The sequence below is a fragment of the Haemorhous mexicanus genome, chromosome 5, assembly GCF_027477595.1.
Source record: "Haemorhous mexicanus isolate bHaeMex1 chromosome 5, bHaeMex1.pri, whole genome shotgun sequence".
Lineage (NCBI taxonomy): Eukaryota > Metazoa > Chordata > Aves > Passeriformes > Fringillidae > Haemorhous > Haemorhous mexicanus.
In genome coordinates this window covers 7,019,567-7,043,921 of record NC_082345.1, presented here as the reverse complement: position 1 = coordinate 7,043,921, position 24,355 = coordinate 7,019,567, and the positions used below count along the sequence as shown (strand labels likewise).

The window sequence follows — 24,355 nt, the reverse complement described above, 5'->3', positions numbered from 1 at the left end:
GCAGGGCAGGACATTCCTTCTTTTAGCAGCAGAATTATCCAGGCAGGAGTTCACCTGCAAGCCACTGGCTGTACAATTCATTTTATTACTCCATGTTAGACACTCAAAATGAAAGTGATTCACCCCAGACAAATGAATCTTCCATTCATTTATTCACATTTTCCATGGATTTTTGTACATGACCTCAGTGTATCAGAACTAATGAAAACATTAACATACACATTATGTAAAACTTAAGTATCCATTGAAAAATTCAGAGCATTTTGAAATCTACTAACAACTAACAAATCATCACATTCAGCATCTTCATTGGATTTAGACTAGCTCATGCCACTGTAAATTGTTTAATGTCAGGTAATTTCTGCACACAGGCACCAGCTACAAAATTTTATCAAATGCAAATAAGTTAAGGCATCAGAAAGTCAATCTTTAACAACAGTTTAAATGTTACAGTGCTGCAAAGGGAGCTGAACTTCAGTTTCAATAGCACAGCAAAACTCCTGATTGGTTTATGTTCTACAGTATGTTCATTTGAACTGTAAATTTAATATAAACTTTCACATCCATCAGCCAAAAGGGCTTAGAGGAACACAGTGTTGCCCACCCAAATTAAACCTTGCATACTGCAATTTAATATTTTAAAATAAAATTCAAGCCAACTGTAATAATCTCCCATAGAAATTATTCTGATAATTAAAAGAAGCAGAGATGTTTATTTTCCAGCTGAAACTTCAAAATCAGAGGAGGAGGAATGGCTAAGACACTCCAACATCTACAAACACCTGGAACAACGAAGGCATTAACGCAGATTGGGGCAGAAACTTGCATCTTTAATATCAGGTATCTGATATCCAGCTGTTACACAGATTACCAACCAAGACACAGGAATGCCTCCTTGAGTTGGAATTCTGATCAAAATTCTTTCCTTGGACAGCATGTGCCAGTTTGTTATGAAGGCAGTAGTACACTGATGTCTGTGGTCTCCATGAAATTTGCTTTTTCATTTAAGGCCTTGATTTTTATTTAACAATCTCTGGCCTTTTACAGCATTTCTATATTTTAGTATTCCTTAAACAGAAACTGAAGCATCATCAAAAATTTCTAAAGTGCTGGAAAAGGCTGTGCTTTATACCTGAGCACCAAGTTTGTCAGTGTATGACTATCTTTTCCTGCTTCATAGTCCACATAATGGTACAGTCACCATGAATTGATGTTGATTAAAATCTGCTTTGCAGGGAAATTCTTCCCTGTCCTTTTAGAGGCAATTTTCCCCATGTAAAATGTTCAAAATTGTATGTTTATGCATATATTTGACATTCTAATGAAGGTGACATCCCAATTTTTTACCTTCCCCTGGCTTTACTGATTAAATACATGCACAGAAGAATTCAGGTGTTACTTGCTATGATGGCTAGGGTAAGGTTTAATTCTTTCCAACACAATTTATTATTCATCTACTTATTTTTCCATTCACTCTGTGCCCTCTGCTTGGAAACAGGCCAGAGGTGTACTGTCAGAATTGGGCCACATCCATGTGTGCAAAACCTAACAGCTGCCCCTCTTTAGAGGCAGGCATAAGGAAAGAAGTGTTAAGTTCAGTTTGTTGGTCCATTTTTCTCAGGATGAAGGAACAGTTCCAAATCCATGAGCTTTTGGAAGTAAGCAAAGAAAAGGCCAAGCTTTTATAGACAGAGCTTTTCTTTATGGGATGTACAACCAGAGCTCTGTCTATAAACCTTTCTGTACAGAGACAGGGTTAAGACACTACAGTCAAAAGACAAATGCAAAATTAACTGAGCCCTTGGACCAGAGCCTGGACTAAACTCTTAGGCAGCATTCTGTTTTTCATTCATACACATTTAGACACACCCTGTCAGCTTTGGGCCCCCAATTTAGGTAGCAGCAAAGACTTTTTTTAAAAAAAAGTATATCTTATTTTGAGGAAAGCAATGTCACTGACTTTTAATGGTTTAAGTACTTAGCCAGATGCAAAAAGAATCCCCAAAGGCACCAGTTTATTTTTCAGATATCTCAAATGGCATCTAAGCTCCCTTCACACTCCAGTGTTAAAAATGCAATTCTTGTACACTAAGCGTGGCTGAAATGTGAGCAAAGGCCTTTCTTTTGGAACTTTGGTCAACAGGGCTATAGATAAAATCAAGATTTTCCTCCTTTTAGTGAAGAGGGGGAAAAAGGCCATAACCTGAATTGTGCAGTGAATTAGGCCTCCAGGCAGCCATTTGCTCCCCTGCAGAGCAGGGGTACAGGTGAGATGTGCTGCACCTCATCAAATGGTGTTATTCCTTACTCCCTGCCCACAGGATGCCACTGTGCTGGATCACCAGGTCCCCTGTATGAATTGTGTCACACTGACTTTTTTTAAGGAAAGGGGTTTTTCCTGTGTGTCACATTAGCCAGAGGCAAGACAGCATGTTTGTTCCATCTTGCCAGAGCTGGTCAGTGTGACACATCTGAGAGCAGTTCAAGTTTCATATTATCATCAAGCTCTTGGAGAAATCCCAGAGTTGGAAGCAAAGTAGAAAAAGTTACTAGGGAAGGAGATTCCAGCAAACATTTGAAAAAAAAGGAGAAGGATTTAACCACCAAACACAGTCTGACAAAGTTGAGAGCGAAACCAAGACCAGAATGAATGTTCTGATCCCCAAATTATTGCCACCTGGTTAATTTTATCACAGCTGAAAACTAAGTTTACAAATTACCCCATGCTCCCCACATGCAACAGAAAGCTTCTGGCAAAGCTGCACTCTGCTGCTTTGCATGATGCAGTGCAGCATAGCATTTTTATCACATGGAAAAATACATACTAACACACACCCTTGTGCATGTGTTTCCTAGCAAGGGCAACAGGCAACAGAAAGGTCTTTAAAAGTCCTGAAGTTTGTTGTGGGAAGAGCTCTCTTCAGCAAAGTACCAGCAGCAGGAGCAATGCAGCACGTCCAGCTCTGCCTCAGCTGGGTTTTAGGACTAGGGACAAACACCTTGGAAGGACCATGTGGAAATGCAACCCTTTGTTCTGATCTGTCAGAAGCCAGGGGATGCCAGTGTGTCCAAGATAAAACTGTCTTCCAGTTGTCTGCTTGTACCATATTGCACATCATTCACTTGTTGCTACAGTAAGAACAGAACTGACAGTTCCTCTGGAGGAACCACTACTGTCAACAAGACTACACAAGGAAATTCTCTTTTAAATAGCTGCAGTCTCTGAGTCCTGAAAGCACACAGGTCTGCAAGGGTACAGACCCAGCACAAAGGAGATCCTCACTGGTGGGATGCAGTACTGTCACTGAGTCTAACAAGTCAGTCTCACCAGAATACAACAGACCTATTAAAAATCTGCAGTCTAGAAACAGTTGCAACAGGTAAGCTTGAACATCCTCCCTTCCCAAAACAGGAGGTGCTTGCATTGTATCACAGTCTGTAAGGAAGCTCTGGTACCATGTTTTTGTACTCAGATTTCTGTCCATTTGGTTGACTGGTGCTAAAAACATATGCTTGGATTTACATCCATGTGCTTTATCCAGAAGAGGTCCTGCATTTAGATACTGAAAATGAGGGAGAACAGTCCAACACTTGTGTTCTATTAAAGCTTTTATTAGCTAGTTTAGCTTTTCCTCACATCATTTTTCCAGAATTCCTGTAACAGTTCTTAATATCAGAGTAAAGAATTAAATGTTCAAATGAAGTTATGGAAGAAAAAAAGAGCAGCAGCAGTTTGGCAATAAATCCTCAAATTATGGACTGCAACTTATTTAAGCCTCCTTTTTCTCCAGTAAGATTTTGTGCAACTCATCTGCATCCTCACTTGTTTTCACTCTTATTAGCATAGTGACAGGAACAGCTGGATTCTTCTCATCGATGGGTGGATTAGGAACACAAACTATAAGAACATTGTTTTTTCCGGTTCTTGTGCATGGCATCTTAGGTGGAATTAGAACATTCAACAGGATATTTCCTGCATTTGAGGAGGGGAAAAAATTACCATTAGTTATTCTCTAGCTTTTACTGCAATAGAGTGTTAGTATAGATACTAACTAGAGATTTAGGGTGGTGTTTGGAAGAAAGGCAATTCACAAACATCATGTATGTTTGTCTTCTTCTTTCCTAAGCATCTATTCATGGCCATTGTTCTCAGATTTCTTTCCTCACTAGACAGGACAAAATACAAATAACTACATGCTCCTTTTTTAAATGGAGGAACCTGAATATCAAATGATAGTAGGGGGCCACAGGAGAAAGGGAGGGGGACAAGGGAGAAGCAGCAAATGAGGAATCCAGTAACAGTGCTTAGTTTATGCCAAGTTCCTCGTTCTGACCACCAGATGCAGTTCATATGCAAAGCAAAATGTTCTGATACAGACAGACATGTTAATCTGGACAAACCAGGGTAAAACAGGTACTTTGTATCCCCAAACATACACCATAGCCTTTCACTTCGTGCACTGCTTCATGGGCTCTCTTTTGTAAAGCTCACTAGAGCATCCAAGTGTTTGTCAGTATTCTAAACTATTTAGGGAAAAAAGTAGAAAGGTTTTCACTAATTGTATCTGTTAATGCTGGGTAAAAAAGACCAAAAAATCCTAATGCTTAGCAAGGAATTCTGACATCAAGACCTGTTACTGGGATAAATGTACTTACCTAAATTGGTATCTGCTCGTACTAAAAGTTGAGTTTTTTCATTTCCTGCTGGTTTTAAATGTAATGTTCCTACACCTTTTTCTTTAAATTCATTATCCTTTTTGTAGAACAGTTTGCACCTGTGGAGAAAAAATAAAACCCAAATCCGTGTTTGTGCAGCCATGTAGAGATGAAATAAAAATACATCTCCCAGATACATGTATCCATCTGACTCACAGTAACAGTAATCAGGATTTAACATGCTGAGTAACCTAAATCTTTATTATTCTTGACCTTGTTTCATGTGCTAATGGACAGCACTTGGAGATCAAAGAGAAAGTGAATTATTTCTTTCAGTACTGAAATGATAAATGTATTACTTTCAGGGAAAAGTAAAAGGCACAGCAACCTGTACTCAGGGCCTGTGAGGAGCAATAAATGTAGGCTACTTTTAAAAAAACTAATTAGGAAGCCATAAGAACTGGCTGTATCATTCTGAAGTTATAATAGGACTTTAATGTACAATTTATAAATATTTTTTAAGTGAGGCTCTAATAAACCTAAAGCCATTTATTAAAAGCAGCACATGTTTTTCAGATACAGCTAATGACTTCTTGTAGCAGGACAAATTCTGTGCTGAGTGTCAAGCAGACATTCAATTACTTGGGACTACTGAAGCTTTGAAAAACTGCTTCTAGTGGAGCCACCTTCATTTTTGAGCTTAAAAGCACAACTTGTTCACTCCTTTATCCAATAATAATCAGCATTTTCCAACTGAAGAGTCTTATTTTAGGCTGTGCAAATCCACCTGGTGGATTTTCCAGCAGTACTTTATAAGGTTTCTGTGGTAAAGGCCCAAGGTCCTCCAACTTAACTGCACAAAAGCTGATGAAGGCAGAAACATCTTCACTTGTTAAAAAGCTGATCACATGTACAACACAAACTATTAGAGCTGTGCCCAAGATACAGAAGAATTTTAGTAAGATATTACATACTCCTGCCTGTAATTAAATTTTTTGACAACTTCATATTCTATGTGGATTCCTAACAAGCTTTATTTATTAGGAAGTCAGGGACATGTCACTAATTATGCACTGCAGTGGTGAAGAATAGCAATACACAGGAATTAATTTTATTTTCCACGTTAAAGTCACTTACTTCTTTGAGAAGAAAGCATCATCTTCTTTTATTTCATTAACAATGACTTTTGGTGGCTCTTCTTCCTCCTCGTCCCCTCCTTTAAATAGAAAGTTTTAATATGTTAAAGTTGTGAGCACAGATTTTGGCACTGTACTGGAAGTGCCTTATGCCCACCATGGTTGACATGGACACGTGGCTGGTCAGTGACAGCCAGAACACCTTTCAGTCCATGTGTACTCTGCAGCAACTTCAGCTACAAAAAAAAAGGGTCACTTGCTTTTCATTCAGCTCTTAAAGCAACTTCATCCTCACCTTCAGTTTAAGTGGGATGAAAATACCCAATTCTTACCAAACAATCAAACACCAACAATATAAAGCTTAGTAAGTCAAAAGCTTCTGTTTGAACAGAAACAGTTTTCACATTTCAAAGAGTATGCTCCACAAATGGGTTCAAGTAAAGCACAATAAATAGTTCCAAGAGCCAGATTTAATTTGGGGGAAGGGAATTAGTTGCAGAATGACAGATAAGAGAGAGTGGCAGATTATGCCTTTCCAGCCCCTCAGCTACTGGGATTCCTACCAGCCTATTGTATTCAGCACAGGCAAAGACCAGAGTAAAGCTGTCAGGTACTATGTAGCTTTGTTGGCCTCTTTACAATCTATTCAGTAAAATGGACTGAACTGTTCTGTATCTCATGCTTTTCACTGCAGGGATCTCTTGATAAACCTTCCAGGAAAACCAGTGAGATTGAGAAGTCCAGCAGACTGAAAGGTGAACACACTAGCTGATTTAAATTTCATCAATTCCTGTCCTCAGATATGGGATTGTTTTGTATATTATACTATATAAAGTACAAATCTGACAGAAGTATGTAAGTCTTGATAAGCACATACTTTTGGTGGTGCTTACATAAGGCTGGGTTCTCCTGATTAGGGGTATAATTCTGCATTTCAAATTGAAGAATAATGATGATCACAGAATAGAGAATTTCCTGAGTTGGAAAGGACCAACCAGGATCATGGTTCTGCTCCTGGTCCTGCCCAGAACACCCCAACCATCCTACCCTGTGCCTGAGAGTGTGGTCCAAATGCTCTTGGAGCCCTGGCATTCCCTGGGGAGCCTGGGCAGTGCCTGAGCACCCTCTGGGGGAAGAACCTTTTCTGATATCCAGCCTAAACCTCCTTGGACACTACACCTTGCCATCATCTCAGTGAACTTAATATAGCATTTTTTCAGTATTTTTAAGTCACATACACTCACAGCTGACCATTAAAATAACTATAAATAGAAATACATAGAAGTTACCTTTGTCATCATTATTGCCACTGTCTGTTTGAGCTTCCAATGAACTGGTGGATGCTGCAGTGAGAGGCTTGGCCTGGTTTGCATCTTTTCCAAACAAACCTGAATTCCCAGGAGAAAATGAGAAACTAGTAAGTGTTCCTGAACCGAGGGAACACAAAACAGAACTGTCAACACTCTTGCCAAAATTAAACGAGACAGTTGATGTAGTTCCTAACAACGGGTCTCTTTTTTCTGATGCAGCTTCAGGTTTTTTGTCTGAAGTATCCTCAGTTTTGCTGTTAAACAAAAACGTGGAGCCTTGCTGGAGCTTTGAAGTGCCGAACACAGGAGCAGCCTGCGGGCCAGGGGTCTTGCTGCTCTCGTTCTCGGAGCTGCTGTCACTGCTGCCCCCGTGCTGCTGCTCGATGCTGGCCAGGTAGCGCTCGTAGTCCTTGAAGATGGGGGTGAGGTCGCACAGGGGGTTGCTGTTAACGTGTTTCACTATCCAGTCACGCACGGAGCAGTTGAGGGCAGCCAGCTGTTTGTGGTAGGAGCCAGAGCCGGGTGCTGTGCCCAAGGTGCTGCTTGATGAGCAGGGCTGGCTGCCGCCGTTGGCTGTGGGGCTGGCAGCCTTCTTCTCAGCAAACACAGCAGCAGTGGGGCCGTTTGACATCGGGGATCCTGTTACAGAAAAATCACAGAATTATAGGATATCCTGAGCTGGGAGGGACACAACAGGATCATGGAGTACAGCTCCTGGCCCTGCCCAGGACACCCTAACAATCCCACTCTGTGCCTGAGAGCACCGTCTAAATACTCCGGAGCTCTGGCAGCTTCAGAGCTGTAACCATTCCCTGGGGAGCCTGGGCAGTGCCCAGCACCCTCTGGGGGAAGAACCTTTTCCTGATATCCAACTTAACTCATTTGCTTAATAAGCTCTGGTTTAAAAAATAACACAGATGCTTTGCTGACCTAGTGAGAAATGTGGCTTAGAACCTTTTTTTTTTACCCAGAAAACACAACTCTCTTAAAAGCCTAACATGCTCAATATTTCTTAATCAAATCACTCATCCTTACTTAGCTGAGTTCCTTCTTTTGGGTCACCACACTGTGCCCCAGATACTCCCATGCCAGTGAGCAGACCCAAGTTTTCATTTACACAAGTAAGTCAGGGATAGACAAAGTAGATGGAGCACACTGGTGTATAAAAAACAAAAATCCAAAGACATCTTGTACAGAACATTAAAAAAAATACATGTTTTATATATTGCCAAAACCTTCAAAATCTTACAAAAATCTAACAACTTCAGCAAGCTGTAATGCTTATTAAATCAAAAAACTCAACTTATCTCTTGCCATTTGTGCTTTAAACCACCCTGAGTGCACTAGCCCATAATTTTACAAGCTTTTGAACACTTCTGTATAAAAAACCCTAAGAAGCAAACTAAAAAAACTCTCATTGAATATTTCAGTTTCCCTTAATTTATTCAAGCTAACTGAAATCCACATTACTCCAAAGTTCAAACTCTACCATTTCTATTCTATGGCATGGTGACTCCAAAATAAGGGTTAACATTTCTGCATGTCCAGCCCAAAGGGACAGAACTAACATTCCTCAGGAAATTCCAAAGCATGACAGCTCAACATGCTGAAGTATTTAAAATGTCTTAAAATGTAGGTATAACTGTAACAGATAAAATTCTAGTAAGACTGTCTGCAACATCAGATGCACAAGGAAAAAAGATGAAGACTTCAGCTATGCAGCACGTATTTTTTATTTAAATTCAAAGAACTGGGACATGTCACCAGATGCTTTATACCTTTTACAGACTGCCTTATGCCAGTGCCTTCCATTTCCATCTGTGCCTAGAAAACTTTTACCTCCAGTATTAGAAATATTAATTTAGTTGCCACCTCTTTAAATTGCATGTAGATGAAAACTTGTCCCTCCAGCACTCTAAAATAATAAGAAATCTTACAAAGAATCTTACAAAGAATAATAAGAACCTTACAAAGAGGTATGAAGTCTCAAAACCTTAAATCACAACTATAAGATGGTCTAAATTTGTTTTTTTCACTACGAAAATAACCCTACAAATTTTATGACTGAAGGTGTTGATAAATATGTGTGCTTATTTAAAACTTACCAAATGCTGATTGTGTTTCAGAGGTGCTCTTCAAACTGCTGAAAGAAGGAGTACTAGAGACACTACTGCTTCCATTAGACAACCCTTCCAAAGGCTTTACTCCTGCACCATTCCCAAATCCACTGAAGCCTCCTCCTCCTTTTCCAGAAGGCAATACAAAGCCTTTAAACCCTTTAAAAGCTCCTCCACTTTCAGACTGGGGAGATAAAAAAAGAGAGACAACCAGTTACATACATTTTCTCCACACAAATCCCATCCCCACTTACTATTCCTGGTATCTTAGGTTTATTTTTCCCTAGTTCAGTGTGTCATTCCATGCATTACTGTGTCAGCTATGCACACAAAATTAACAGCTTCCTTATGACACACACTGCTACTGTTTTTAAAAGACTCAGATGTTTGGTATGAAAACAAACTGGGTTTAGGATGTGGATACATGGAAGTTGCTCAGAGCTGTGGATGTGTTTGACTACCTATTAGACATTTTGGTAATCTGTAATCTGGTTTCTCTTTAAATTACTACACAAGATTATGTAATTTCAGGTTTATTTTCAACAACTTTTAGCACTTAAAATGGCAGTCAAGAGCCCAATACTTTAATTCACTCATCATTCTGGAGTCACCTATGAAACCTCTTGTGATTTGCCCAAAATATTCCAATGTGACTGATATAGAAGATGCAAAGACAGACTCTACTTGACCACAAAATATCCATCTCTGCAACCTTTTCATTACCCAGCTCTGATCACTGTCTTTGCAACTGCATTATTTTATGGTTTAGCTTCTTAGGTGTTTCTAAAAGACAAAGTACAATTAACATGCAAATAAAGCACTGCAATTTTTAGGCCTTTGGAGGCAATGAACTTTTACTACTCAAAGTAAACTTTCAGTGTCTGGAAAACCATCAGAGGAGAACTGCTTCCAAGTTTCATCTGCTTTTGCCATTGAAGAAATGGCAAAGCCTGTCAATTTTAGGCTGTATTCCAGTATCTGATCTTGTGGCTATGGATCTCTTTGCTTCCTTTTGTGCTCTCTTTTCCAGTGCAGTCCTCTGCTTCTCATTCCTAGGTAGGCATTTTTATTGTGCTTCTCTCTGATCTGTCCCACCTTTCTCTCTGGACATTCCAGTTAAACTGCTGTCTTTTTCACTGCAGCATTCTGCTTGCTCCATGTAGGAACATCAGTAAGTTTCAAGTTGACCTTTTTGTAAATATTTCACAGGTTTCTTACACAACTTCAGCTGTCCTGCCATCTCTTCTGTGTTTTAGATTTTGTCCAGCCTGTTATCCTGGTTTTGGCTGGGACAGAGTTAATTTTCTCCCTAAGTAGCTGGTACAGTGGTGTGGTTTGAAGTCAGGGTGAGAAGAATGTTGATAACACAAGGATGTTTTAGCTGGTGCTGAGCAGTGCTCACTGCAGTCAAGGACTTCTCAGTCTCATGCTCTGCCAGAGAGCAGGACACAAGGAACTGAGAAGGAGCATGGCCAGGACAGTGACCTGAACACAGAATGTCATGGCCAGCATAGAAACTGGGAGGGGGAGTGGCTGGGAGCAGCTAATTGCTGCTTGGGGATGGAATGAGGTCAGTGGGTAGTGAGCAACTGTCCTGTGCATCACTGCTTTTTCTTGGGGTTTATTTCTTTCTTTTTTTTTTTTTTGTTCCCTTATCATCATGATCATTGTATTTCAATCATTAAATTGCTCTTATCTCAACCCAGGCTTTTATCCTTTTTTCTGCTTCTCCTCCTCATCCCACTGGGAGGAAGAGTGAGGGCCTGCATGGTCCTTAGTTGTCACCAGCCCTTCTACCAGCTCTAACAGCTTGCTCCCAGTCTCCTGACTACTACAACCCACCTGGTCCCCTTTCCCATTCTCTTCTATTTTTCCCATTCCATTTGCCCCCGAATCTCTGCGTCTCAAGTTGTACTTTATGTTTTGCATCACCTCCTTCCAGTACAATCCTTTTTTTAACTCTATCCTCTGCCACATTTGTGGCTAAAACTATTCAAGGCATTAGTGGGCTAAGACAGCTTCCTCATTTACAGTGCTTGGGCTGAAGAAGGAAAATCCAAGGCATAGGAGAAGGCTGTCTAGATCTTAACTGTGCCTAGTCCCATCCAATCCTAGAGCAATCTGTGTAACACATAAAGCTCCAGGCCTACTTCTAACATGATGCATGCCCTGTTTAAAGGATGTCTGGGAAAAATATATACAACAAAGCATTGTCAAGGATTTCTGAAAGGACAACAATTTGGCTGGACTGGGAAAATGCTTTCACAGGAACTGAACCTGTAACAAAGGCCAACTTTCATTCAATTTTCAATGTTAGTGCAAAGAGTAGATGGCACTAAAGCTCTTGACAGGGAGGGAGGAAAAGAAAGTAGCAGCATTCTTAACAAAAGACATGTTTCTCATTCTCAGAGCAGCTTAGCATTTGGGTGTTTACGAAAAAAGCTTCTGAGCCATCCCCCAGCCCTCCAGTATGGATAACTAATAACTTTGCATTTCCATACTTCCATCTCTACAAAAAAATGGAAGTAAAGCAATAAAAATGCTGTTTTACCTATTTGCAAACAACACTGTGTCTGAAACACTCTTTATTTTTACTTCAAAAACATGCAAGAACAACCTGCTCACCAGCCAAACTAATTTTACCCTTTTTTTGCCTTAGCCTTATTCTTAGCATGGAGCAGTAAAGCCAAAGTTCATATGCACATATGACCTGGTGAGTTGAAATGAAAACTTTATTCAGCATCACTACAAGCCCAAGGAAGTAAAAACCTGAGCTGTGTTTTGTAACTGAGTAAAACTCCAGCACTTATGTTCAGTGACCACGTTACCTCTGACCCAACGTTTCGGCGCTTTGCTTTTTTAATAGCTCTGTTCTTCAGGACCTCTTCACTTGCCACAGAGAATGTTCCCACCTTGAAGAGGAAGTTATGGAATCATTAGTGGAACATTCAAAATGCACAACATGAAGGGATGGCCGAGATCAGGTTTTGAACACAACTCTAACACTGCTACCAAATCAAACAAGGGAAGAAGTTAAAAACCAGCCCACTCCAAAAATTCAGCACTGTCAATCAGCTTAGCAGCTGCCTGAACGTGAGCTGATACTTGGAAAACTCTGGTTCTGCACTACATTTCTCTCTGTGCTATTTCCATTTTATTACAACAAAAAACGTAAGTTTTGCTTTGCTCTTTTAAAACACAGCTCTGAGATCTCTGTGCTGAAGGGAATCTGTCAGTAATCCACAGTCTGGAGCATATATATGGAGATGTGGGCTCTAAGGCAACCTCCAGCAGCCTGCTGTGGTTCAAACACTAGCAAAGACAGCTAATGGCTCAGTACCACCCTGCAACAAATGAAGAAATTAAGTTTTCTTAGATTCAAATTCCTGGAAGAAACAGTTTTCTTTTTTACATTTACAGGCCTATGCATTTAATACTTTTAGTTGGACAAAAAACTAAACCAGTTTGTTTAAACATGAGCCATAAGGAAGTATGAGACATTAAAGGTGAAAATGTTTTTATACAATCAGGTGGAACATACTACTTAACTATTTACTTAATTCCTCTGGCTGTGTGGGGAAATTCAGCTAAAATTAACATAGCTCTAAAATTACAGACCCTCAAAAAAAAAAAAAAAAAAAACAATACTGGAGCATACAGAGCATTTATCTCCAGAAATGAAATCTGCTTTTCCTGTCAATTCAATAAATACCTATCACACATTTGAAGAATCCAAAAGCATTTTAACAAGCCTGGGGTTCCCTCTAGAAACATGAAGTTCCTTTCCCCAGAACCACTGATGAAATTTTAACTCTTAAAAGCTGCTTTGCTATCCAGTCTGCATAACTGGAAACTTTATAATTTTTAAAAATCCACTTCCATAAAATTATCTTTAACTGCTAAACTTTTAACCAGTTCTACTGTAGGTTTTATGCACAAGATGCACAACAAATGTAAACAGCTACTCTACTACCTGCAGGCGTGCATGGGGGGAACTAATGTGAATTTTACCTCTTCAGCTTCATCCTCCTGGTCCCAGTTTCGGTCAGTCAGCTCCTTTTCTGCAATTCTCTTTGCCATTTTTCCCCACCTGTGTGGAAGAAACAAAAAATCCTAGAAAGAATTGCACAGAAATTAAATTCTAAGTGGCAGTGATCTTCAATTTGTATTCTTAGAATGAAAAACAGGAACTGCAGTTCATGTAGAAGCAAGTCAAGTTTGGAATGACAACTGAAAACTAAACGTTGTTTGGTTTTGTCACCAAATGTGACAAAACCAATCAGCAGCACTTGAGGTTAAAGTTGTGGTGATAAGCCATATTCAATCTTAAATTAAAGCAGCAACAGAAATGGACAGTTCAGTTATGGGATAGATTTTCTTTAGCAGCTGGAAAAATTCCTTTCAGAACCATAACTCTCATTCTGAAGGGCTACAAAAACCCCAAAGCTGTGGTTAAAGCATTCCATGTTCCACTGCACATCACTGCCTCAGGGCAGCCATGTAAGCAGCAAGAAAACAGTGACCTGCTTCAGAACATCTCAAAGAAATACTAACAAGGACCCACTGAACCAACTGAGCAGAGAGCCTGGTTAAGACTGAAGACAATGCTCTCCTTTAAAAAACTGGATTGGTTGGCCATTATTAATTTGAAAATTGAAAAAAATTACAAATAAATGAGATTGGCTTTCCTACAAAGTACACATAAATCATGCCATGGATTTTAGAGCAATCACTGTATGAAATCATCATTTTTCTGGTTATCTCTGTGATGTAAAGCAAAATCAGCTTTGCAGAAGGAATGTCTGTAACTGTTCTGAGTCCCATTTCACTAAAGCACAACTTGAGCTGTGTACAAAACCAAAGAAAAAAAACATGGTAGCTGAAGTCAGTCTAAAAAACCTGGCAAGCAATCATACTACTGGAATTTTATGGGAAAAAAAGAGGTATTTTACTAACTATGGTTATATCTTCTGACACTAAATATGAAAACTTTCTAAAGGAAATATGTAGTTTTGTTTGCAATTTAAACCTCAAGCAAGCACAACAACTAAAATGCTTCCAAATCCCCCCTGAGTTTGTGATTAAGACCCGCCCAGAGAAAAGAATAAAAAAATCCACAAATAGCTGAATTTCAGAGCCAGACATTGTAACAATACATTGTTACAAGATATCTTGTTTATATGTTGAACAGTCCATCCAGCAGCACAGCAGCCTTGGAGATCACACTGCCAAGTCCTGAATTTTGTCTGACACACATCACAAATTACTAGGTCAAGTTACTAGAGCTTCTGGAAGCAGAGGGACAAAGATTGGCCTGTGTATACATATTTAAATGCCCTAATCCACTCTGTCCTGGAAGTAGACATCCATGCTTGATAATACCTGGGAGATCATTTCAATCTAACCCACTGAAAAACTAAAAAAGAAGTTATTTTAAAGTCACCTTTATTTAAATTATTACTAAATTACATAATTTTTAGGTAGAATGTATTTTATTATGTAATACATTTTAATTTTAATTTTTAATTTATAATAAAGTGTTCTGCATATATATTCTGCATATACTCACATTATGTATGTAATACACTATAGTATTATTTAAATGTATTAGTTTCATTATTACATTAAATATTTGAGTTATTGAAAGAGCACATTAACTACAAAGCCTGCCCCCCACCAAAAGAGGGAAAACCTTGTTGACCTAAGCTCCGGGTTCTCTGTACCTGCCTGTGTTTACAGAGTTTCTCTTTAAAAGCATTGTAGAGGACCTAACAGAGAATGTGAGGTGTATTCCATCCCGTGAAACAAGAACCAACACAAACCTACATCTGGTTGGTGTTTTCAAGCTTCACTAAGTTTTTGGAGCACATTTCTGAACACGCTGAGATAGAAGTATTATGAGAAACATATCAAAGAATCACGGAATATCCTCAGTTAGAAGGGACCCACAAGAATCATCGAGTCCAACCCCTGGTCCTGCACAGACAGCCCAACAATCCCTGCACAGACACCCCAACAATCCCACCCTGTGCATCCCTGAGAGCGGTGTCCAAATGCTCCTGGAGCTCTGACAGCCCTGGGGCCGTGACCATTCCCTGGGGAGCCTGGGCAGTGCCCGACACCCTCTGGGGGAAGAACCTTTCCCTGATACGCAGCCTAACTCTTGTTCGATTAACAAGCTCTTCTTGTTTAAAACGACACAACGCAGATGCTTCGCTGACCTACAGAGCTACGCCCAGGAGCTTCACTGCCCTATTTAGCGCAGCCGTTCGCAGCGAGGCTCCCCTGGAGGTTTGCAGGGGGCGGCATCACCCGAGTACCGAGGGGCCGGAGCCCCGGCGGTGCCGGAGGCAGCGGGGCCGGGTGCCGGGCCCCGGCGGTGTCGCAGCGTTGTCGCTGCGGCTCCGGGCGGGAGGAAGCGGAAGCCGGATACCGCCGGGGCCACCCCGCGCCCCCGTGGCCGCGGCGCTGCCGTTCCGCTTGGACTCCCGACTCCGCTCGCTCCGTGCCGGGGAAGCCGCGCGTTGCCTGCGCACCTCACGGACCGATCCGCGCGTTCCGAACCCAGCGAACCCGCAGCGGTGCGACACCCCCCGAACCCCGCCGCCGCCCCGCTCCCTCCATCCCCAGCCCGCACTCCCCTGCTCGGGTCCCGCTCGTGCCCGGCCGCCCCTCGCGCCCCCCACGTGTGGGACCCGCGGCACTCACTCGCTCGGGCGGGCGGTTCTCTCCTGCCGCGCTACGCTGCGGGGCCGACGCTGCGGCGGGCGGGACGCAGGGTCTCCTCGCAGGCTGCACGGCCCCGGGGCGCGCTCAGCGTGCCCCGCTATGCCTCCACAATCTCCCGATGCCGTCAGGCCCGGCCGCCCCCTCGGAATCCACCGGGAGACGGGGTCGGTGGGGCCCAGAGCGGGAACGCCGCGCCCGCCGCCGTCCCGCTCCCGCCCGCACCGCGCGTGCGCCCGGCGGGGGCAGCGGGGCGGGGCTGGGAGCTGCAGTACCGCCGGCGGCCGCGGGCGGCGCCCCAAAGGCCGCTGCCAGGGAAGTGCCCTCCCCTGCGAGCCGCGGGTTACGTCACTTCCGGCGCGAGCCGCGGTCTGACCAAACTCTCCCGAAATGATCGGGAAAAACAAATCCCGGACGTCGCCTGTCGGTGTCCGCCGGTCACTTGCCTTGCCCCCCAAAATTTCGGGTCTCCACGCAGAAGCTGATAAAAACTTTCTCACCTCTTTATACATTTTTATCAAGTGAATGTTCTCTGGTTCTGAATTATACAATTCATCATTTTCAGCACGGGAGGCGCCTCAGGGCGGCTGAGGGGGCGGCCGTGCCCTGGATTGTCACGGGCTATCCTGTGCTCAGCCCTGCTTCCTCTTCCCTGCCGCTGGTTCATTTTCCCCGTTAATTTTTAATTAATTGCTCTAATTAATCCTAAGATATTTATTATAATCAGTGTGCTAGGCCTGTAGGATAGCACAGTCCAGAACTAGTGGCTTGTTCCGATGATCAAAGGAAACACCTTCGCGGCCGGGTGAAAGTCACTCGGGGACAGTGTGTGGAAAATGTGTATTTTATGATTGGCTTTTCGCAAATATTAAAATGAATATTATATATGTTATGTTAGAAAGTTATGCTGTATGAATTTTCTTAAGTAGTGTGGTAAATATAGTTTTAGGTTATAACATAATGTTAAAATAGAAACTATGCTATGTAAGATACTTTTTTTTAAAAAAGAGAGGAGTGAGATAGCAGCCATAGGACACCTAAATCTTTCAGAGAAAAATAATTTATTGCTCTCTTATCAGAAGAATCTTTATTCATCCCGCCTCACTCAGCCTGAAGACACTGTCAGGATTAAGAGGAAGAAGCTGACACTGACCAGACAGAATCCTGTGTTTGAATGGAATTTATGCATCATGTATGAGATGTTTGAATATGCAACTGGCTATTGCTTTTAAGGGTTAATCCTCTGTTAACATGTGTCCTTTTTCAGGCTTATTTTGCCCAGAAACAGGTAACTGGACCATCCATAACTCTTTGTTTTTATTGTCTTATATTGTCCTAATCCAAATTGTCCAAATTTTTATTACTCCAATTATATTACTATTTTTATAACCATTTTATTACTATTAAACTTTTAAAATTCTGAAAACAAGTGATTTGGCATTTTTCACAAGGGGGCTCTATACAACTCTCTCGGACCTGAATGCTGAAAATAAAGATGCTGATTTTGTTCCAGTGGGGGACAGAGAACAGCAGAGAGCAGCTGAAGGAGGAATGCAGTGTTGTCCTGCCAAGACAGACTCAATTTGAGCTGAAAAGGTCACTGCCCACGATGGCATCACCAGGGCTGCTGGAGGTAGGAGGCTGTGACAGGTTGTCTCCTTTACCAGGGTGAGGCATTTGAAGTGTGGTTTGCTGAAAAGAACCAAGAAAGTGGAATACAGATATCATGCTGAAATGTAAGAAGCAGGAAAACAAAAAGGTCTCTTTTTTTTAAATACATTTTTTAATTAACTAAACATTTTCTCCGTTGTTTGCACATTTTGTTATTCCAGAAGTGTAGCTTTTCTAATTGCTTTTTCAACTCTTATTTTAAGCAGGGCACTCACAGTGCTGAAGGGAAAGGCTATTTGTAAAATGTTCTTTCAATAAGGAGTTTTCCAGGGTCACTTAATAGGATTCCAGACATTTCCCCATTGATATTTTTTATGTTTGTGCAGTTGCTTGGAAGGTTTCTTAAGAATTCCTACCATGTGTTTTAACTGGAAACATGGCTGTTCTGTTATATAAGGAGTCCTGATCCACACTAAGCAAAAGAACTTGATGATTTGAAATATTCAGCTCTGCATGGTAATATGGGGTCAGCACCTATTTCTGTTGGCAGGCACCAGGTGACAAACTCAGTGTTGATCCAGGGTTAGAGTTTTGTTACAAGTTTTCCTTTTGTCTTTGTCTCTGGTTTGCAGTATTCACCTATCAACTGTTAAAAACTCAACTGCCTCAAAATAACTATATTTGAAAGCCTTTGTTTCCCTGGCTTTTTGTGTCTTGCCCAAAAATTTAATAAAAGAGAGAATTAATATTTCCCAGCAGGGAATTGGATTTGCTAAAATGTCACCACCAATCTCTTAATTAGCCCCTCAAAATACCATGTTGTCTCATGGTACTCAGTGGGAAAGAATATGAGTTGAAATGAAATTGAGTTTTTTCTTAAATAACAAAATCAAATATACCCTAAACAACAAAAATCACAATTGCAAAGTCAGAGGTCATGTGGGTGATCTTTTACACAAGCTGCACTTTGAAATATCAACTGACTTAGAAATTTAATAGTTGATGGAAATAACAGTAAATGCAATTCTTAAAGAGGATTAGTTTGCATTAAAAATAAACTTTTTGATTAATATGAGTAAAAAAGGGAAAAATTTCTCCTAGTGGTCTATAGGATGTGTTGACTCCAGTTGTTAATCTATTAATTTGTGTAAAGTTAGGCCTGAAACCTCTTTCCTGTATTTTGAATTTATTTTTTCCAATTCTGCTAAAATCAAGATCCCTCAAACAGAGCTGTTCTCCCCAGTGAGGAGGATGTTGGAAAATGTATCAGAGCTCCCAATTTTTAATACTCATGGAAGGAATGAGCACAACTGTCATTTTTGTTGTCTCTTTATAGGATTGTCCGTGCCATAAACTATTTCTGATGTGTTGTGCTCATCTCCAGCACAATGACCAAAGGTGGCTGTCTAATGTAATTAGAAAATTTAGAGAGGATCTGCAGGTATCATGCATAAGGAAAGTTCATCTCCAGGCATCAGAGAGGTCTGGAAGACATAACACCCATTTCCCTGAGGAGACAGATCTCCACAGTATCTTATAGAGGGTCAGTTCAGTAAAGGATCTATGTGAATTATTAATGGTTTCTGCCCTAAAATATTCTAAAAATGAAAATTTCGTATTAGTTTGAAAAGTTTTTCTTGGCAAAGAAAGACAAAAATTACAAATTGAGGACAAGTTGACAAGCTTTGTCCAAAATTAAACTAGATTTTTCCTTTTTTTTTTTTTTTTTTTTTGTGTGTGTGTGGAGGTGTTTTAATTCTTTTAGAAAACTGGGAAAAGGAAAGGAAAATGTAGCATTTTTCTGCATTCTTCCCTAGATTGAGGAGGGGGTAAAATTTCAATAAAACATTGGTCAACTAATATATAATCACTAAACAGAGATCACAGATTTGTCCAAAGAAACCACAGTTCCAAGTTAAAATTCCAAGTCAGGGATATATCTGTTCAGTTTGGTTTCTGCTAGCTCAGTCAGAAAAATGTCTGTGAAAAGAGATTTCTTTGATGCCATTTTCAAGATTCTTGTGTACATTATCAGAACTCTACTTTATCATCATTGTAATAGTAATTACTCGCTACAAAGTGGGGTCATTAGCCCTAATTCATATTTACAAATACACCAAATACTAATTCATATTTACAAATACACCAAATACACATACACATACAAGTACAGTTGTAAGGTGAATCTTCTTCTGAAAAAGTGGAGTATTTTGTCATGGTAACGTGTCTCAGCAGTCCAAAAGTGCTTATGGTACCATTCCACGCAGTCCCTAGGACTGTCACTTTCTCTCATTTTCTGACTATAATGTAAATTCTGCTCTCCCAGACTTTAAGCAAAAGATTTGTTTGTACCAAGTTTTCAGCTCTTTCCAGCAAATTTTAAAAACACTAATTACTTGAACTATTTTTTGCATCTAAGCTTTTCCTCATTGCAGAAACAGATGCCATCATTTTGCCTGTATCACCATAAACTTCTAGGAAGCCATCAGGTTTATTAGCATTTTTTTGAAAACTATTTCTTCATAAATATCAGGTTATGTTATAATCTACAGCTGATATTTGGTAGAAATCTAGCCCCTGATTCTCCCACAGTGTCACTGTGGGCACATTACAAGAGCCTCTGTGAAGTGGAGCTTCATTTATTTCTGCCTTTCAGTGGCCAGATGGCCAGAATGTTTGTGTGGGTTTTTTTATTGTTTTTGTTGTTTTCCATCATCTCTTTGGGAAATGTAAGAGTTGTTATTCTAAGCCTATAGTCTTTTGAGAAAACTGAAATTCTATATGCTCTTGACTGAAGGAAGCTGGGGGAAATCAACAGAAACCACCATTTTCTAGGCAGCATTTGCTGCCAGTTCTGAGACACAAAACTCAAGCCACTGTGCAGAAGTGCTCTGGATAGCTGGTGACTTAACCTGGTGACCAAAGCAGATGAACTTTTCAATATGAATCTTCATTTGTTTCTGTGATTTTTGTTGTGTCCTAGTTACGAACCACAGAACTTATAAAGGTTTTTTTTTGAAATGACGTTAAGCAGACTTTATATTCATTAAGTTGAAGACATGCTAAATCAAGGGTAAACTCCTCAATACACCAAAATATCTTAGCTGGCATGGTCCAAACTTCCAGAAGCATCAAATACTTTGAAATCAGTTGAGTAAAAGTTGTTGAACTATTATGTCTTTTATTAAACAGGGATGTATGTTTGGATATATTCATAAAACTCTGAGGTGGAAGAAGGGCAAGGATTCCTTTTGTCAGTCCAGTTCCCTATGAATATCCATCATAATGGCATTTTATGTATCATCCTGTCCCTAGCCCAGCTTTTCCTTAGCCACTCCTTTCCTAACTTCCTTTGGCTACAGCAATCTCTAAGTCTGAATACTGCTAGTCTCACACCCCAAGTAAACAGGTTTGGCAGATCTTGTATCCTCTCCATTATTTCCAAGAACTCTAAACCTTTAACATAGTTAACAGTCTAACTGCCTGTTTTCTTTTCAGCTCTCTCATGTTGCACCATTGTTCCTTGCCACCAACTTGGCTTTCCCTAGCAAGATTCCTGGTAAATCCAGGCTCACAGAGCCTGTATTACTTCTGTGTTCCTGGCATAGGCTGGTGTTTATGAAGATCAAAGGAAGATGGAAGATGTTGAACTTCCTCAGCAAACATAACTTTGCCTGAATGGATTTCCTCAAAAGCACTTTGGATTGTGGGGCTGTACGAATATTCACCGATGGGAGAGGTCCAGGTATAACACGTTACATTTGAAAAAGGTATGTTTGTGCTGTTGACTTGTTTTATCATAAACCTATATGAAGGCAGGAATTTCAGTACATGTAAATGCATCACACTCTATATAACTTGCCCGGATTTGGTTTCAAAGGATAAGGTCTTTTTGGCTTTGTCATTTTTAAGGAAGGAAACTCAGAGGAAGAAGTCTCATTTACCAAATGGGGGAAATTTTATAGGTTGTTTGTTGGGTATTGTTGGTTTGTTGGTGTTTTAAAAGTAAATTAATTTTATTCATAAGGTTGTAATGGAAATACTTTCCAATAGTTTTCAAAAGTTCAGAAAGTGTTTTAAAATATTTTTATCCATGCTTGGGAAGCTTGCTCCTCTTGCATCATTATTGAGATACAGTCCTGTTTACAGTTTGTTTATTATGATATACTATGAGATCAGTGAATAGGCAGAAGAGCAGAGCAACAGATTAATAAAGGAAGAGGACTTCTAATGTACTTCAGCCTAGGAAGATATTAAAATTTTACAACACTCTGCAGGTGTCATGGTACTGAAGATATGTGCTGGGTGTTTGTTAAATCCCTGTGTGTGTTTGGGATACCCATATGATCTCTGTAGTATTTCCTCCTGCATGATAAATAGTGGAAAAAACTTTCACCTGTGGAACTGGAAGTCCCATTTTTTTGAAAAATACTTTTTTTTTTTTCCCCTGAGAGAACAAGAGAAAATGTGTCTCTTTAGTCATAATGTAAATCAATCATTTTGTGTTTAAATTGGTGCACTTCCTGGAGAGCAACTTTACACACAATTAGGGGTAAATCTTACCTTATATTGATGAGAGGCTGTTCCTCACCCCTGCAGTATTCATTGTTCTAAGTACTCCTCATTTACACTTGAGGATCTTGCAGTCTCACACAATCCTCCTTTAAAAGAAATCACTGATAAAACTGATAGATCTTCCTGGTATCTCTCTGAGTTGAATTGAATCTCCAAAAAAACTGCAAAATATCCTTATTATGTATTGTCAAATGTAGCTGATGGGTGGGTGCGATTTTAAAGAGATGTAGTTAAGATGGGATGGGGAAAAGTTGAAAGGAGCATTAAGGAGGTCTTTCTAAATTTGTAGAAACTTAGAACAACATTTTAAACTTAAAACAAGTGTAGGTATTTCTTTGTGAGGTTTGTTCAATGACTCAGTAGTGGGGTTTCACTGTTTATCTCCCCACAGCTAGGGAAATTTTCTTTCCATGCTTCTTTGAGGCTGAGGAGGCAAGGAGTTCAGAAAGGAAGTTTCTAGCAGAAGTTACTACTGTCAGCTGTACCCTCTGTAACATCAGTTTTCCCTTCAGTCTCTTCAGCCAAGTCATGGTTTAACCATGCATCACATAGATCATTGGGAAGCAGACTGAAAACTTCTATTTAAAAAAATCCCCAAACAACCAACACGAGAAAATATAAAATATTGATCATAAATTAATGAGAAAATATAATTCATCTGATTTTCCTCTGATAGGATTCTCTTCTGTGGCCTTCTTCAAGAAGGCTTTCAACCACTTGTCTGTGTGCAGCTAACATTGTAAGCCTTGTTGAATAAAAAAAGCTGAGTTTTATAAACACTTCAACTGGTACTGCTGCCAGAAGAGAAAAGGTAGTTCTACTGCCTGTTCCCAGTTCAAGCTGTTGTTTCCTCTGTGTTGGCAGATGTTTCTTGCTGCTGACATTGGAGAACTGGTTTGGATTAATACTAACTTGTTTATTTCTTTGCCTCTCAGGTGAGTTTCCTGATCTGGCTGCAGAAACAATTCTGCCGGTTCAGGGGGGTGGCATCACAAAGCCTGGGATAGAGCTCTAAACTGCAGCTATTTTTGTTTAGACCACCCTGGTTAGTAATATAAGAATATGAATTATGAATCCACAGATTTCAGATGGACAAGTAACAGAGGGTATGTGTAAATTAATTATGGAGCTGGATGCTGTCCACAACACATGCAATGTTTGTGTGCATTATTTCAGAAGATGTCTTTAATTCTGATTTGTGGAGAGAAGTGGATTAAGGAAGTGGATTACGGAAATTCATGAATTAAGGAATGGAGACTTTTAGAATTCCCTCAGTGTTACTAAAATCCTTTTATTCCAGTTTTCTTTGTGCTGCTGAAGGAAGAAGCTAGTGGAATGCAACATATAGAATAATTCACACAGTATACGAAAATACTTTAGTGAAAAAAGCCAAGCAAAGTCAGGAGATAATATAGATTTCAGTATGACATGACTGCAAGCAGGAGTAGCTTATGCTACCTGTCTTATCCCTGTGTCCAGACAGGCTGTCCCTGCTCCCCCCAGACCCCAGTACACTGGCAGGTGCAGTGTGTCCCACTGGGCACCTCTCAGCACCCAGGACATGTCTCCAGAGCCGAGACAGGTGAGCCAAGGACAAAAAACATGACCTCATTAGGAAAAGTGGGAGCAAGGCAGCATTTCCTGGTTAAGATTTGGAAAGATTATAATGAAGCAAGGAATAAATGCTTCCACAGTAAAGCTCAACACAAGGCAAACCTTCGTGGCTGCAGCAGTGAGGTGACATGGCTGTGACCATGACCCTGACAGGAAAAAGAACTGGAGAGCAGCACGTGGCACTCACTGATACCAGGCTCCCAAGATGTGAGAGGGCAGCAGGGAACTTGGTTGTTGAAATCTTCACTGCCTTCCTTGTGGCACTTGGGGATGGATGTAAAGGTCCCAGAGCTTGTCAGTGGCTGCTGATATGAAGGGGATGTAAAGTTATGTGACATGTGAACACTACAGAAATACTTTGAATTACATTGTAAGAATACAGATCGTGTTGTGAGGGAGATACAGAAAGAATTGCAAAGGTGAATATTTGGTTAAGTTTTCATAACTGGATCCATTTTCAAAGCAAACAGAATAGATGTTTAATATTTATTTAGCTGCAGTTCTTTAAAAACCTCCAGGCTGTCTCACGTTTCCTGCTTTTGAGAGACTGGGAGATATTGAACTGCGTTGTCAGTATTTTTTACACCTTCCTATGCTCAGGACAAGTGTC

The 24,355-nt window shown here is 40.4% G+C and overlaps 2 protein-coding genes across 4 annotated transcripts; one reads left to right on the top strand and one right to left on the bottom strand.

Annotated features, from left to right (window-relative positions):
• Window positions 1-133: 133 nt before the first annotated feature.
• On the bottom strand, window positions 134-16,183 carry NUP50 (nucleoporin 50). Of its 3 annotated transcripts, none has more exons than XM_059845731.1 (8): window positions 15,928-16,183; window positions 13,231-13,309; window positions 12,048-12,131; window positions 9,208-9,403; window positions 7,082-7,741; window positions 5,794-5,872; window positions 4,657-4,775; window positions 134-3,973 (listed from the first exon to the last, which is right to left on the bottom strand). In XM_059845731.1, the coding sequence occupies exons 2-8, from the start codon at window positions 13,297-13,299 to the stop codon at window positions 3,771-3,773; spliced, it is 1,410 nt and encodes a 469-aa protein (XP_059701714.1). In that variant the 5' UTR covers window positions 13,300-13,309; window positions 15,928-16,183; the 3' UTR covers window positions 134-3,770. The 3 variants fall into 3 exon arrangements, with proteins under 3 accessions (XP_059701714.1, XP_059701712.1, XP_059701713.1); XM_059845729.1 differs by having other exon boundaries at window positions 13,231-13,332; window positions 15,928-16,178; XM_059845730.1 differs by lacking the exon at window positions 15,928-16,183 and adding an exon at window positions 15,441-15,510.
• Window positions 14,092-22,361, top strand: LOC132328009 (uncharacterized). The gene is made up of 4 exons (XM_059847798.1): window positions 14,092-14,103; window positions 15,480-15,800; window positions 17,459-17,578; window positions 21,055-22,361. The coding sequence occupies exons 1-4, from the start codon at window positions 14,092-14,094 to the stop codon at window positions 21,232-21,234; spliced, it is 633 nt and encodes a 210-aa protein (XP_059703781.1). The 3' UTR covers window positions 21,235-22,361.
• Window positions 22,362-24,355: the final 1,994 nt, after the last annotated feature.

Excerpts from the sequence above, each read along its gene's own strand:
- NUP50 (XM_059845731.1), bottom strand. The coding sequence starts at position 13,299 with ATGGCAAAGAGAATTGCAGAAAAGGAGCTGACTGACCGAAACTGGGAC. Across the intron at positions 7,742-9,207 it reads TGAAACACAATCAGCATTTG|GATCCCCGATGTCAAACGGC; the intron begins GTAAGTTTTAAA and ends TTTCTGTAACAG. Across the intron at positions 3,974-4,656 it reads ACGAGCAGATACCAATTTAG|GAAATATCCTGTTGAATGTT; the intron begins GTAAGTACATTT and ends CCTCAAATGCAG.
- LOC132328009 (XM_059847798.1), top strand. Across the intron at positions 15,801-17,458 it reads AACCCAGCGAACCCGCAGCG|TGGGGGACAGAGAACAGCAG; the intron begins GTGCGACACCCC and ends ATTTTGTTCCAG. Across the intron at positions 17,579-21,054 it reads CATCACCAGGGCTGCTGGAG|CTCTCTCATGTTGCACCATT; the intron begins GTAGGAGGCTGT and ends TTTTCTTTTCAG.